The sequence below is a fragment of the Lineus longissimus genome, chromosome 6 (assembly GCF_910592395.1).
Source record: "Lineus longissimus chromosome 6, tnLinLong1.2, whole genome shotgun sequence".
NCBI lineage: Eukaryota > Metazoa > Nemertea > Pilidiophora > Heteronemertea > Lineidae > Lineus > Lineus longissimus.
Genome location: NC_088313.1, coordinates 18,999,402 through 19,014,357, shown reverse-complemented (window position 1 = coordinate 19,014,357; position 14,956 = coordinate 18,999,402). Strand labels below are relative to the sequence as shown.

Sequence of the window (14,956 nt, the reverse complement as noted above, 5' to 3'; positions counted from 1 at the left end):
ATTTCGAACCCAGTACTCTAAACCACTAGTCACTCATATCGCTGTGGTGTACTTTTCGACCTGTGTGAAAAAAGCTGGGCACAATGTATGTTAAATGAGTGATTAGCATATGGACGAAGTGTCACTCAGTACTCCTTAAAACATAACTGTTGGCTCTTGCCAAACGATTTCTGACTCAACAACTCTGATGAATGTTGTGAGCATCACTTGTAAAGAGATGGAATTTTGATCGACTGGTTAGTTTTACTACGCATCTTGGGAATATCTCATGATTTGTGGGAAGCCGAAAGAATGCGGATATGTTATAAGTTCAGTCATACGGAACTTTCATGAAGCCCCTTCTCTGTCATACGGAAGTGAAGATCCGCATCTGCCGTGTGATGTGACTAAAGGAAGGAGCCTGGGAGTCTAATTTGCTCACCATGGGACTAACAAGCACAGTTCGGGAACTGGGTCAGGTTTGACGCAGTAATAAAACAAACTTCGTCAAGCAAGAATATGCGTCCTGCGACTTGAAACTGATCTGGGCCACCTAATTCCTGCCGAAAGTCTCCCCTTATTTTTCTCAACATTGGTACAAAAATCATGATAAATAACCCTATGTTGTAGAACACACTTCCACATGAGGGAGGGCAAATGCAAAAAAACTAGTGCAATGTATTAATGAAAACCATCATCTAGCCTAATATCATCCCAGCAAATATAGACGCGGCTTTATTGCCCAATATTAGATTTTGACAGAGAGCTCTATGTATCATGTGGTTTTCCATTAGCGGTCCAGTGCTATCTTTCACAAGCTTTCCCTCAATATGATTTCCGAATATTGTGTATGTTTGGATATGTGGAGCTGGCGAGGCATGGGAATGGCATTGGTCTTGTCGTTCTAAATAAATGAGTATGGCTGCATTTGTTTAGCAAATCTGTATAAGAGAGTGATATCAAAGTGCATATGATTGACTGCCAAGGGGGACAACCTGTAAACAGAAAAATTGATGCCATACACTGGACACATATTCTGACCTTCTGTCTGCCATAGAGCCTCGTCTTTATCCCCTTTAGCGTTATCATAAGACCCATGGTCTAAAAAGGCCGATCAAGTCGAATATCTTATCAAAACCAGTGTTTGTATTGTTCCCGAAGATGTCTGGTAATGTCTCAGCATCTAGTAAATTATTTACGAAATAAGAAAACCTCGTTGGTCAGAGGGGTTAATGATTTACATCGACAACAATAAAGCAAGCTGCCGAGGATTGCTTAGTGAATCCCAGGCTGTTGTGCCATTCCTGCAGAGCGATGTGAACACCCCATCATCATCAACGGAGATTGGGTTAGGCGCCTCATCCGCAACTGCTAATTCATTAATATAGCAACCCTTTGTGGCACGTCTTAATGCCCTTGCGGCTGCAAAATGATTCAGATAAACATATTGTGGGATATCATCAAAGAAGACTAAGACATGAATGTCGTAGAACATTATGTCAGCTCATTTTTAGCTATCTTCAGGGTGGTAGCTAAATGGCCAGGGGGCGTAAAGAGGTGACATGCCCCTCCAACACTCCCGGCCAAAAACGAGCAAAGTGCTTATTAGGAACTCGGGAAAGGTGAAACGATGCCATCGGTTGGGTAACAAAACTGGAGACAAAACTTAGGGATTCTATGGGGATTGTAACGACCAATATCATTAATCTTGCTTTCTCCCACAAATAAATCACACTTGGTTGAATTCGTCGTTAGAATGGCAAGAAAAACATACAACATTATGCTCTCAAGAGGAAGCAAGCGCGATATTGACTTATGTGACTTGTGTAATCATATTGTCCGATTGATTTTGACGGATACCTCATAATCTCTTCCGTCTTCGATCGCTTACCATCTCCAAGAGTCTTGTCGGTTCCAACTCGGGCGCTACTGTACATACATCACTCGCCATATAAGGCATCCCAAAATCGATACCGATGATAACTCTACATATATGAATGGGTTAGCTCGCTGAGGCATCCATCAATGAGAACGATTTGTTCTCATAACATCACTGGTTGGATTTGGCCTGTCGTCGATTCTTTGTTAACTGTATTCAATCAGTTGGAACTATCTGGTCTGTTCACTTTAAATGTTTTCTCTAGGAGGAGGCTGTGCTGAGCTAGTTTAGGAAATCCGCGCACCCATTTGGACGTATGCTGTGTCTCTGTGGTCTATGTTGCAGGTAATAAGCCTCGCAGTGTGTCGATTGTGATTTCTGGATACGGATGCGGATCATTCTGAAGATTTGCAATTGTGAATTTCACTTACTATACCAGTCTATAAGTGATCTCTATCTGGATATTGTTTGAGCGAGTGCTCTTATTTAGTGTGTACTGCTGTGGCTTCTGATTCACGTGACTTATGGTTCACGATCTTATTAAGAATTGATAGTGAATACATAGGATGTTTTGGATTAACACATAATAGTTTGTTGCAAGAAATGTCCTCCACATGATCTTTTCATTGTATTTGTCCATAAACATAATTCTGTGCTCTGGTAAATATTTCTCACCTAAAACCCAAACAAAATGGCCTGATGTGATATGTTACATTTTCAAGCTAATTTCATCCCCAAAACTAGCCTCTTTTTCCATCAGCAAAGTATGTATTTTTAACAAAAGTTTGTTGCCAGCAAAGGCACCACATTCTATCATAAAACCTTCTAGAAAATTCTTTAACTCTCCCTTTCCATATCTCATTTATAGCAATGTCGATTCTAACATTACCTTTGCGACCTACAGTAATCTTTCAAAGAGCACCCAGACGCATGTTGGTTGCCCACAAAAAAGCAAAATAACATGATCTCTCAACATAAATACATAGGGAAAAAAATGCTTAGTCTTGTAGATTGTAAAAACTCTCATTGCTCGTTCTTTGTTTTACAACATTGCGTCCATGCCTTTCGCAAATTAGAAAAAAATATATACAACATGGCGTTTTTGGTTGTTGAACTTCTCTTCAAATCTCTTGAGGTTGTACGGCAAAACAGTGAACAGTAGCTAAACATCTTGTCAGAGAAAGCAATATTCTGCGCATAAAAAAATTATCATCCACAATTCATCTGTGAGCCACAGCACTTCAATGGAAAGTATTTCAATTTACTATCACGACTGATTGAATTCAGATGCAATTTAAATGTCAATAGAATTAAACGTGTCACAGTTAATTCAATAGCATATTTTAAACATTCAGTAAATGGATAATTGTTGCACTCAGACTTGTCAAGTCTGCTTCAGTCGTTTACCACTGATATTGATTTTGAATTCTAAAGTCATTAGTGAAGGCACTTGTTCGCTGGATTTTTAAATCAATTGAATAATGTCTTCTTTGGCATATCTTCTGAGCTACAAATCTAGGATGGTAAAGTGGTGCAGTGGAACCATCAGATAATTCATTTAGCTTAAAGTTTAGAATAAACCTGGCCGGTTCAGGCAGGAATTGGCCCTTCTACGCCATTGAGGCATCTCTCGATCGGCGCCTTTCAGTCCTGACTAATTGGACCTATTTGATATACGTTACATGGCATCAGAGAAGCTTCTTTCATTATGTTGCCAACCCGTCTGATCACTGAAAGCGTTCGCGAATCCATTGACTTGGGATACCACATATACACCCGGTGGCGTAGTCATTAATGCATGTCAATGTACACACAGCATATCTGCTAGGACGATGTTTTGGCGGGAAAACCTACTTATGATTCTTAAATTCACTAACGCGACCACCCCGGTAACACGACCACTTCGGCTTAGTCCCTTGGGAGGTCGTGTTACCGGGGTTCCACTGTATAAGGTCGTCATGCCTCGACATTGATTTCGTAGTCGGTGCTTGCTTGTGTCTGCTGATTACTTGCATCATACACACTAATTGAGTGTGTAACAAAAACACATCATTGTAATATCAACAAGCATAGTATGAAATATTCACAACAATACGCATGTGCTGGCTGTTTGAACCCGGATTTAACCTAATGAATGGTGTCAATAAGTCTTCTGTTTTCCTCGGTTTTGAATGATTTCATTTTCTGTTGTAGCGAGTCATTCAGCCTCATTGACTCAGTCTTAACTTTTATTATCAACATTTCTCAATCTGATTCTGGTTGTTTTTTTGCACCACCCCCACAAGATGCAAACCAAAAACTGATATCCGATATCCATTATCCCTTCCTAATGAACTATCTGTCGGGCATTAAAGTTGTACAAGTCACTCGCAGAGAAGTAACACCAACATGATACTATTATACCTTTGTTGGCCAGATGTAACTGAATGAAGGACACAGAATCTTATGATTCATTGAATCATAGTTGTTTACATTCTCAATTATCATCACATAACATTCAGAAATTTTCTGATTAAATATTAGGTTGAATACTCTACTCCTGATATTGTTGACAGGGGTAGCAAACACACTGTAATGAAGAAGTAGCACAAATATGCCAAAATAAATTACATAGTGCTGTACTAGCAGACGTCAATACATATTGTGAATGATTTCTATCATGACTCTGTTTTCTTGAGTAATCACTGTATTTTATATGTTAATAGCCTGGATGTGTGTCAATCACATTCGGTAAACAAACTTGATAACCGTTACTGTACAAATCGTTGGTACAACTCTTAGCTATGCCTCCAAGGGCATGAAAATCAGAGAGAGAATTGGAATATCGAAGAAGAAGAAAAATTGCGTTGAAGCTTTCTCTGGTTTTCCCACTGATCCAGCACTGGTTAAACCTGACTGACGAAAATTCTGTTGTTGTCGAAAAAACCAACCTCGATCCGTCAGTAAATTTATTCTCAAAGGCTGTATTTTCTGTTTAACCAAGTGAAAACTCATAAAGACGTGTTGCTCATATTAAATGCTTATTTGTAAAGAATCTTTTTCAACTCATCTCTTGAAAAATGTTTTATTTTTGTGGAAAAATTAGACTGCAGACAAACATCCTTGCATATCATCACATCAAAAGCCCTTTTGATATTGACTGAAGCCAGAAAACTTGTCTTTCTTTTTGGTTTTTCATTTCACTTAAGATGTATTTGTAAGGATTACAATTTCAATCAATATATAAAGTTAACCTCCAGAAGAAACCTTTCACTTGAAATTTGTATGAAAAAATACTTTGCTAGTGACATGGCGAGTTTGCACTAAAAAAATATAGGTGATGGCAGACCTTTCTAAGAGAATAAGCTGTCTACAGAATTGGTGTAAGTGTAGTTGGTTCAATAAGCCCTATATTTAAGTTTTTCTTATTGCTGCATGGTAATATGACAAGAGTTTTCCAATATTTTTGTAAGGAAAAGTGGAGTTGTACACATTTTCAGAAAATGGGGTTTTTGTATCGATAGACTTATTGTCGCATCATTATTCTGATAAGAATTAATCGAATGCATTAAAATATCACACCATTTCAATTACTGTAAACTACTGACTTTAGTGTGCAATATATGACGTGCAATTCTCTAACAATGCATTTATCATGCATATCGTGTTCGGCATATTTCCCTTGTGAATTTCATGCTTCAAATCAATGCTACAAATTCATTTTTGTTCGATAACATGCGTGTGTGCCAACCCACATTAGTTATGTCAAAGGAAATTATAGCCGAACTCAGAGGTGAAATATTGACAAAATGTCAGCATTTCGCATGATTTGTGGATCCATTCGCGCGTAAAAAAGGATATCCTTGGATAATGTATCAGACGACGGCAAGAAAAAAAACACCATGCAACAAGAAATAGTTGTCATACGCGATCGCGATCAAAACCTGGACACGCGATCGAACCCTGGACACCGAAGTAAAGTCCACCGTAAAGAACTGGGCTTACATTGCTGTCCAGCTTTGGGATGCATGACGGAAATGTCGATGGGCATGGAGTATGAATTATGCTTGTTACTTGAAAACTCCTTTAACACATTCCATCATAACAGCCCACTGGAGTCTGTCTCATTCATTGAGCTCTTAAGTGTGTCCAAGGGGAGCATCTTAATAGTTAAGTAGGGGATTGGAAACAGAGTCATCTGAATTGTTTTCAATACACATTTATGAACGATGACATATGAAGTCTCCCTAGACAACAGAAGAAACCCGAGTTTCATCAATCTAAGGCCAGTTCTAGATTCAAAGCTTAAGTATTGTGCACATAGTTGTTCGAAGCCATCCAATATGTTTAATTTTGGGTATACAATGGGTAGACGACACCAAGTTGCCCAATAGTTACGATATCATAATTCAGCATGGCTTTTGCTTTAAGCAATGTACGACATTACGCCATTGAATGATGATAAGATGTCTTGAGAACGAAGCATTGTCGTGGTGCAGACTGTTTATATAACATGGTCAGTCCCACTGCTCACATTGGCAGACTGTTGCCAATCCCTCTTGGCAGTATCTGTATAGTTAAGTAGGAAATTGCAGACAAACTCATCTCAATCATCCCTCGATCCAGGCCATGTATCTGGAAATCGCTATAAGGAAACATTAGTATCGACCACCAAGGGTTGGCCGAAACAACTACTGATACTAAAAGGAGGGTACTGGATCAACATTTTGTCTGAAGGACATTGGCCGAAGGAAAAAACTATGTCCTGGAATGTTGGCTAAAGCTGCATCAACGGCTTGATTTGGATACAAATATGCTGAAAGGCATGCGCCAGTCTTCTTCTCTGCGTTCCCTACGGCCACTTCTACTTCAATCTGGTGATCAAAAATGGGTTATAGGCGATGCTGCCCGGGTGCTGGTCACCAAACGGCTTGACCTGGACACAGGTCCCGGTCCTGAGGGCTGCTATAGGTCTAGTTAGGCAATTTGTCAGGATGTGTTCAACAGTCATTGCCTTGGTGTCACAGGGACAGATATCACTCTCTCCAATTCTAAACTTGTGGTGCAGATAATGGTGCGTGTCACATTACTCGACCAGGCACTAGTGGGGGATGACCAGGCTCTGCATTGCCATGTCCATGCTGTGTCCCCACCGGTCGACCAGACACCATGTGTAGGATGGCCAGACGTTGTCATGTCCATATTCCGCCCCCATTCCATTTGCCCTGTTTACAGTTCCGCGCAGACTCCAGTAGCTTGTATTCGAGCTGGTTTCAACCTTGGTATTTGGCAGCTCGTAGACATTGATCAAATCACGTTGTGGGTCAGCATCCTCATCCATCATGAGGACTTGGTACGATGGAATTAATTGTAACCAACATTGTATTGATTTTCTGAGGACAACATTGTATACAGCGCATGTGTACAAATAATTATTTTGTTTTGATCAACAAAGTATTGCGAAGTTTGATTGGTCATATTTGGGTCGAATGTTCCAGGTAAATGTTTCCAATTGTTTCGTGAAAAGACAAACATTCATTTTGCTATAAGAACACTATCAACATTAACCATTGGGCGATGTCAATGGCAGTTTTGTTCAAAAAAGAAAACTCGTTTATATAGATATGTTCAGACATTTCTTGAGACCAGTGAGGTATGTGTGATACCAAATATTTTAACAATCTTCTTCTTGTAGGTTTTGGATTAGCAATGCCTGTCCGCCTCACTAACATCTATAACTCAACCCTCTAACTTAAACATGTTAAAGCTATTAACACGCAGAAAAATGATATCCAGCATAGCACGCCTCATTAAAATTCGTCAGCTTTTTTATTGTAAAATCCAACTCCCAAATTGTGAATCAATCATCGAGAGACTTCCTTTCATTCTCTTGGGGTTGCTGGCATCGTAAGATTACCGCTATTGCCTTTGGCGATGCTGATACGCCATCAACAAGATAACTTACACTGGAAGAAGCATTTTTGATAAAAGTAGAATCTTGAAATGAAGCTGAAATCAAAAGCCCCCAAAGTTCGAGAGTTTGTGGATATCATATTTCAATTGCACATGGCCTCTCACGAAAATATAATGGCAAAAGGCAGACAAGTAGCCTGGAACACCCTTGTGACAGACGATACCACACAATACACTGCTCGAAAGCTCGCCCTCACGACGGTGCTTTATTTCTTACTCATGAATATCATTCTTCTTTGTCCATTTATCTTTAGAGGTAGTATCATAACCATAGCTTTTTATAAACATAAAGCCCCGATGCGAAATCAGTAATCAAGTCTCACATCTACTCTTCTACTGACTGGCTGCCTGAATATTCTCTGCCGGTCTCCCATCTCGAGTGCTAACAAAATCTGAACCGTCGATTATTGAGCTGCTATCTTGCTCGAGCATACATGTCAGACTGCAGATCGGGCCAGATCACATCTGAAAGTCGTCCCGGAATAATTATGGTGATTTTCGGGTAGCGTTGATCGGATTCTCCAGTGCATTCTGAGTTCTCGTTCGTTGTGTTGCGTTCATCTCGATCACAGATGCTGGATATATCTGAAAATACGCAGTAAAGTGTATTTCTGGTCACATTATCCATGGCGATTAGGCGTTTGTGGATAGCTGCATTCTCCAGGTCTAATAGTATGGAAATTGTGTAGGAGATAAGCCGTAGTTCTGGAAGTGTCTCCTTTTCAATGTGGATAATGTGCTCAGCTGTGTTGGATGTATTTGCCTCAGCGTTGATGGTGGATTAGATTGCTCTTTTGTCACGAGAGTTGCGGAATTAATGAAATCGTTGGATATTTGTTTGAGTTCTCTAATTATTAGTTCCTCGTATCGATGCTTTTAGATTATTTTGCTGGTTTGGTGTCTTTGTTACCGTTTATCTTGATTGAAGTTTCGTTTCAAATTTGAGATTAAGGGATGTTTTCGATTTGGCAGAGCCCAAACAATCTTGCTTAAATGTGTGTCAACAATTCCTTTCTCATTTCACAAAAATAAAATAAAGCAATCAACGGAAGCAAGTGTCTGTCGATGAAGCTATATTTAGAAGTTATAAAAACTACATTTTGCCATTTATTTATGCATTGCATGTAGTTTTATCAATGGTCCTCATTCATTTTCCTGTTGTTATGAATTATCATTTTTTTACGCCATCACTTGAATTCAAATTGTCTGTTGAATAATGTAGCAACGAGTCTACATATAATAGTGAAACTATGTAAATACCCAATGCATATATGATAATATGTACTAAATATATCTTATTGAATATACAATGCTTCATACAAGAGTAACTGACAGAGTGCATCTATAGTAGTCAAAGAGACCGGGAACTTATGATGATTATATAGCGAACAACATACTTTTACTGAAATTATATTCCTCGTAGTTCTTTTGTGTTTATGAAAGATACCTCAGCTTGAGGTATCTGAATCTGATTAAAAGAATTTGAGTGGCAAACACAACTTGATCAAAATATCACCAGATTCTGTCTTAGATATGAAATATTTATAGTAAGATTTGTGGCTATGTATCAACAACATATATGAATTTGTCAAAAAAATTTGAGAATGTGAGTTGTGACTCTTTTTTTAGCAATGTCACGAAATCAATCTGATTTTGATGTATTCTCATGTAGGAACCTTTATCAGTGTTGTTTACTTGAACCAGGTGAACAATATGAACATGCACTCGATTCCACAAGTATTAACACATGTTCGCCAATGAAATTCTGAACTCATTGAATGCAAATTTCTATCAGAAATGTATTGTAAGTGGAGAACTTCACTACTCGTTATGCATGCCAGCTGCTATACATTTGAACAACTAGTGCGTACAAAATCATTAAATCGTAACCAATCCTTGTTTTCACAGCTATTGGGGAGCTGAAACGGTGCAATTTCTTTTATAAAGTATTAAATTTTAAAGGATACAGTTGAATTGAAACTGATCTACATTGTAGGTGCCACATATAATTGGAAACATTGGGATTTCTTTTTGATAAATTCCTTCTCTTGTAACTGGTCTCTTGCAAGTATTTTCTCTTCGATTCAATTCCAGTGCTGACTTTTAACTGACCAAGCAGTGACCAGATGTTTTTCCTCAGTTCAGCTTTAAGCATTCCCTGGATGATACTAGCTTTAATCATTGATGGGGTTCCCTGGACACTATGATTTAAGTTAAGCTTTAATGATTTCCTGGATTCACCACTGGGTAAAGCTATGTTGTTCTACCAACAATTAAGAGTTATTTACCAGTAGTATTCCGTCACTCAGCACCCAGTCTATCACGATTTCTAACTCTTTGAACAAAACCTTCAAAGCTTAAACTGAAACCATTCATCACTTTCCAAACTGATCAGATGTTCCGATGCTTCTTTCAGATTTAAGCTGATGTTGCAAGTTTCTGAAAGGCACATGTATATAACTTTTAACAACACATGTTTAACACATAAGAAAGCCAATTAGGTTTAATCAGATAATACTTGCTGAAAACCAGATTTCCTAAATTCCACGTGAAATGTAACTAACTTGTTTTTACCAGCCTGTGAAAGGTAGCTTCAACATCCAGACATTTGTACACAGTGTTTCTTTGAGAATTGAGTTTATCGACACCTTGTTAATCACAGCGCATAGTGTAAGCAATGGCCTTCTGATAACTACCTATACTCCGAGTTCTTATGCTAGCATCAGACGGTAGACTTCAATGCTAATGTTGGACTATAGAGCATTTGCTGCCTGAAGCTATAGAAGCTATGAATATCTCACATACTGTTTGGGTGCTGTGTACAAAAATGCTTGCTATCACATCCTTTACAAATCTTCGATTTTCTAAATGAATTAGGACCATTCTGAAAGAGGATATCACCGATTTACTGTGTTTAGCAAGAGGATTTATCGTCCGTTCGTGAAATAATTCACTTGTGTTTCATCTAGCTGCGAAATTCTATTGATGATTGATTAGGGTGATAACTACAGGTTATTAACCCACGAATGGTCTAGGTTACAAAAAAGTTTAGTTTCTCAAATGTGTTTAACCTTTTTCAGGACAATCAACTTCTTTAAAGTCAGGAAGCCAACGGTCTAAGAATTGAAACTCTAAAAGGTCTTCCCTGTTTATGGTTCTGAGGGGTAAACTGGATGTTTCATACACCTGTAGCTCAAGGATTGAAAGGATATACAGGGAATCGATACACTGCATTTCCAATCAAGGACTTTAGTATTATGAGAACCAGAGGAAATTGGTTATAAATGTTGCAAAATCCAGAATAACTGTTCATTTCATGCTAGCTGTGACATGCATTTCCTTCACCTTTGCTCAATCTTCTGAAGTATAAACTGTAGAAACGAATTGATTGTTTCCAGAACTTGAAATCTAAATTAAAGCAAAACTCGGTGCGGCTATTAATACAAATATTGATTCAATGAAAATTGACCTCTATAGTATCTCCAGGAGTTCTATTGATTTTCAACAGGAATAATCAGCTTATTTTCAAAATATCATCAAAAGTTTTAAAAGCTACAGGTCCTACTCACAAGTCGATGGTGTCATTTGAACTTGGCATTTGATTCTAAACTGTAGCTCCATCGATTCCGGGCACATAAGGGTATTGGTTGGACCTGTGCCATCTTGAAAGAGCAGACATTTTCTGAGCCGTCATTAATTTAAGCAGATTATTGGATGGTCCTCTTGATTGATACTTATTGCGATCTTGCCATTAGGACGTCACAGGAGAGCAACGATATCAGAGAGTTATTTCGATCCTACAGCACTTTGTAAATTTCAGACTGTGAGGAATATTCAGCAGAAAAACATTTCGATTCTTTCATGTTGTAATATCGCCATTGGAAGTTAGGTCACAACCTGCCAGGTTGTTTTGTGACGTCTTGAAGACACGTCTGATTTAACTAATCTTGTTTTTGGCCCTTTTCGTATCGTAGCTGGAAAACTCAAAAAAAAGTGTTAGCACTACTGCTAAAAACCTGACTCGAATAGACTAAACCATCAACCACTGTAGAAAACTTAACGATATAGTCACAGTGAAACTCAAATTACATTAGCGGACGTGGCACTGGCAGGAAAATTCCAACAATTTAATTAGAAACACGACTACCCTTCACACTCGGGTGTTATACATTTACTCTGATCATCTATAAAGCAATACTCAACTTCATCTCATGTGCATTCTCCAGGATATAGTTTGTAAAGTATTAGTTCGTTCACCTTCCAAAGATAAATTCTTCCTGATGTAATTAGCGGGAGCATCAAATTGCAATCTGCCATAATTAGTATTACCATTCAGTGGATTGTTACACAAGTTAATTGCTGCAAATAGAGAACAAGCGAATGAATCCTCGCCAACTTCATTTCAATTACAACACTGGATTACATTAATATCATAATTTCAAATAACGTGGATTGTGTTACATGTAGGTCGTTTTCTGGATTATTGCTGCTCTATCGTCACTTGATTAGTTTCTCGTTAAGATTTGTGTCCTGAAATCAGAAGTGTTACACTGAATGTTCTTCTAAAATATTCGGCAGATTACTTGACTTGGCAAGACACGTGGTGCTATTCTTGCGTACTATAAGTATAAATTGGGTACAAGCAAGGCTCACATTTTCGCTTGATAGAAACTGTGAGATAGCACCTCTGATGATTCCTCTGAACAGAAATTGGTTCAGTTAACTAGGCATCTTTTGTGGTAATTCAACATAAGAACGGATTTCTTGCTCTGAAGAAGGAGTAACAAGGTGCTGATACGTGCTATAATAAGATTATAACTGAGGATATCATCACAGATTTGCACCTTTTCTATAGGATCAGGAACCATAGCGAAAGGAAAGAATACCACCAACAGGTTAACCACTTGAATCAGGTGGCAAAAAGGATAACGCTAACTTGTTATTGGCCTTCATACCTAGGCCTATTTGCTTGAAACAAATAAAGGAATTAGGGGAGCATATTTTGGATTATTGGCCTACGTCTGTGCCTTTGCTGCAGGCATAGCAGAGTGCAACATCTGATCACCTGGATGCATTAACCGGATAATGCATTGTGTGGCTGTTGTCTAAGGAGATGTGATGTTCTACGTTACAAGAGCTGCGTAGATCCGTGGTCGATGCATTTGGCTGAGTCTTGCCCTATTCGTCAGTGTATTCTCTATACTACCTTCATGTTCCGAATGAAGCTCCAGAGGCTTCTACCGAAGTATTTCAGCAAGCAGCTCGGCATTGGAAAAAAGGAAGGCAAGTTGAACGAAAGCTTTGATTACGTATCCCCCGCCCTGTTGCTGTTGTTGATGTAAGAAGTGTACAATCACCCCATCAAGTGAGAGTAATAAATTCATTTCTCCCGAATGATATCCAAGATGCCCTATTCAATGAGATAAATGCAGTGCTCATCGATGACTATCCATTGTAAATAAAAAGTGAAGATGAGCAAGCATTAATGCATGAGACACACGTAACGGACGAGAAGCTTCTTGGTAGAATTCCCTGGTCTGTGAATGTTTTTGTATTATCTTCCTTCCCAGGGGCTAATAATTGCATGGTCATTTCTTTTTCAGGGGAATGATGACTGTGATGATAATTACTGATAACATCTGCCTTTAGTGGAGATCACCTCCTCCTCCTCTTCCTCCTCCTCCTCCTCCTCCTCCTCCGTATCATTAATTAGTGATTGACTCTTTCCTTGTTAAAGTGTGTGCATGCATGCAACTAGAGAGGGAAGGTACCCAGTGCCCCACGGCTAAGGCATTGAATTTAGATGCTTAAAACACTGTTCAAAATCATGTCTTTCAGCTTCAATCTTTTCACCATCACGACACAGTTCAACATCGTCTTTGATACTTGACCTGCACTCTATGCCATTTACGCAACAGTTGATGAGTATTTCATTATCTTAGTAGGCCTAGACTGAATAGACAGCTAATTCAAATTTTGCGTTTGCAATGGAGCTGTCATAAAATTAGTGCCATTAGTTATCATGCCATGCATACCATCTTGTTAATGTTACGACAGGACCAGTTTTTGATTGAAATAAATTACCTAATTTTTTGGTCCTGAGGTCATCAGTTCAACTACCAATTTCATAGTTTCTATAAAAGTATAGACCTCCATACAGCATAGAGCTGCAACCAGATCTATTCCTTTTGGGAAGCTTCTAAAATTCTGGCAAGATATCATCTTCGGAATTCATTTAAACGCCGAAGCTCGACCAATGATACACCAATGAATCGGGTGGTAAACAGCATACTCTGTAAGTCTTTTTTTAATGTGAGAACGTACTTTGCCATTTATCGTACTCCCTCGTTAAAGACGTCCAAATCATACACTCTGTCAAGCTATTTCCTTTGTGGACTTGTATCGAAGGCGTGTAAAATTAGAGAAGAAGTTTCTTTCTTTGGTCAAATGTAGTTTACTAAGTTTACTGTTCCTTCTGTTCCTTTAACCGAATGAGTTATCCGACGCGCGACCTTGGGCACCTGTTGAATCATTTAGTGTGCAGTAATCTCTTCTTTAATCAGGAATTATTATTCTTCACTGCACGTTCTCAGTGATATCTACCGTGAGTACTTATTTACGTGTTGGATGCGTAAACTTTAAGATACTTTCACACCGTTCCTAAATCAACGTACAGTGCTGTATTATGTGTTTGTATACTCTAAACCTGTTTACTACCACATATTATTTCGGTATTTACCATCTTTATGTGCTGTTCAGATGTTGATAAAAGCAAATATCATGATAACCAGATTAGACACATCAAACTGATCACCTGTTGATCGTCGCTCTGCCAACTGTGTACAGAGAACTTTGCTAACTGTTATTTTTTCGACTTTCTGAATACATGTAGTCTCCCTTTTATTATTATTATTATTATTATTAAAAACATTTTTATAGCGCTTAACGTTGTTAAAACTTCTAAGCGCTTTACAATTTATAATAAAACAATAAAACATTAATACATGATAGAATAAAAGTCATTACTGAAGAAAACGTGCAAGTTGGATTTTAAAAAAAAAAGGATTCAAAAGAATTTCTTAAAAATATGAGTTTTTTGTGCAGTTTTAAAACGACCCAGGGTACTCTGGCCACGAACACTATTAG

General features: G+C 38.4%; 1 protein-coding gene across 19 annotated transcripts in view; it reads left to right on the top strand.

Annotated features, from left to right (window-relative positions):
* The window catches only part of LOC135489069 (Kv channel-interacting protein 1-like), a 180,506-nt gene that overhangs the window by 94,421 nt on the left and 71,129 nt on the right, over positions 1 to 14,956 (top strand). The window contains exons 1-2 of one of the 19 annotated variants that reach the window (XM_064774198.1): positions 1,996 to 2,203; positions 10,891 to 13,093. The exons of 16 other annotated variants lie outside the window; for them this stretch is intronic. In XM_064774198.1, coding sequence (XP_064630268.1) covers positions 12,967 to 13,093 — 127 coding nt within the window. In that variant the 5' untranslated portion in view covers positions 1,996 to 2,203; positions 10,891 to 12,966. Of the gene's footprint in view, positions 1 to 1,995; positions 2,204 to 8,269; positions 8,302 to 8,352; positions 8,475 to 10,890; positions 13,094 to 14,956 lie in introns of those variants that run through there. 2 more of the 19 variants (XM_064774199.1, XM_064774197.1) reach the window with 2 other exon arrangements.